General features: G+C 42.6%; 1 protein-coding gene across 1 annotated transcript; it reads right to left on the reverse strand.

Annotated features, from left to right (window-relative positions):
• Positions 1 to 14: 14 nt before the first annotated feature.
• On the reverse strand, positions 15 to 1230 carry LOC109954044 (arf-GAP with coiled-coil, ANK repeat and PH domain-containing protein 3-like; the record flags this gene model as incomplete). The annotated part of the gene is made up of 4 exons (XM_020589466.1): positions 15 to 198; positions 534 to 592; positions 739 to 792; positions 1111 to 1230. Coding segments are annotated over 4 exons (417 nt in total), but the record flags the coding sequence as incomplete, so codon positions are not given.
• Positions 1231 to 1487: the final 257 nt, after the last annotated feature.

Below are 1487 nucleotides of genomic sequence, written 5' to 3' on the forward strand. Positions count from 1 at the left end.
TTTTTTTTTCTCACCTCCAGGACGTAGTCCAAGGCCTCAGACCTGAAGGCCTTGCGTGCATTGAGCAGAGCGTTACTGGCCTCCTCCACTTCATGTTGCTTCCCCCGTGGGGCCTGAGCGTTTCTTCCCAGCGCCCCCTCCAAGGTTTCACTGCTTCGCTCAAACTCCTTGCGCACATCCTTGAGTCGACGAACATCTCTGGAGCACAAAAGAATGAAACAGAGTTAGACGTGGCTTATATTTAACTTTTATCTGACACAGAAAACAAAATGCAGAACCAAGTTACAGGCTCATCTCTCATTTAATGTAATCCCCACTAAAAAGAGCAGACGGAAAGACAAAATATGAGGAGAAGGAAAATGAAGGATCATAAGCCTCTGATATGTTTTCATGTGGTGTGCTAATAGTTGGCGAAGACGCAGGCGAGTGACTCAGTCTGAAGAAGGGAGCCGAGTGCATTACTGAGAGAAACCAGGCACCAAAATCAACAGGATTAGATGAAACAGGGAAGGACGCCAAAGTAGCTCACTCACTCTTTCACAAAAGTCTGCAGCTTTGTCTTGACTGACTTCTGTGTGGTCTCAATCACTTCCTAAAGAGTAAAAGCCGTTACCACAGTTTACTGTTAAATGTCAAATGTAACATGCTTCACAATGTGCTGCAGCTGATAAGCCTCATGACTGAAATGGAAACTCTGTGCAAAGCTGGTAAATCAAAGGCCCAGACAGGCAGACCTACCCCCTGTGCGTCAAAGATGATGGACAGCTTTTTGGAAAATTTGTCCAGACACTCCTGCAGTACAGACACCTTAGGTTAGACTCTGCAATCCATCATATCTTCATTTTAATGCTTTTGTTCTGTAACAATCATCTCTATTTAACTGTACTTATTATGATTCCTGGTTCATTTGAATCTATTTAGTCTCATTCAAACCATTTCACAAAGGTAAATTTAGGGTAAGCTGGGATAAATATAACACAATGAGTGCTTTTTAAAACATTTCTTTGACTACTCAGTCTTAGTGATGAAGTGACGGTTTAACACTACATGAGATAACATGAGTGTGAAAATGACTCCCTGACATGTGGTATGTCAGTTTGCTCCTATCACCTCCATCATCTTGTCCCCAGAGCACTGGTGTCCCAGCTCTCGGAGGCCGTTGACAAAGCTCTTGCTGGTCTGGCAGTAGACCCTGCCTGCCTCCAGCATGGCCTGGCATTGCTTCACAAGCTGCAAGACACAAATATGCAACACCACGGTTAAATCCATCTGGAATACGTCAACAAAGGGTATTTGAGGGGACTAACGAATAGCCATAATCAGCACGAGCAATTAACGATAACAAGGATTTTAAACTGTTCGGTTCACAGAGTTAAGGTATCAAGTAGTAGGAGCCTCTGATTTTACAGATCTTGGATGCTGAATTTCATGTGTTGTATCTTATAATAATCACTTTTTTAAAAACAGTTTTATTAATTTTAACAAAC

This window comes from Monopterus albus, unplaced genomic scaffold, assembly GCF_001952655.1.
Source record: "Monopterus albus unplaced genomic scaffold, M_albus_1.0 scaffold2753.1, whole genome shotgun sequence".
Lineage (NCBI taxonomy): Eukaryota > Metazoa > Chordata > Actinopteri > Synbranchiformes > Synbranchidae > Monopterus > Monopterus albus.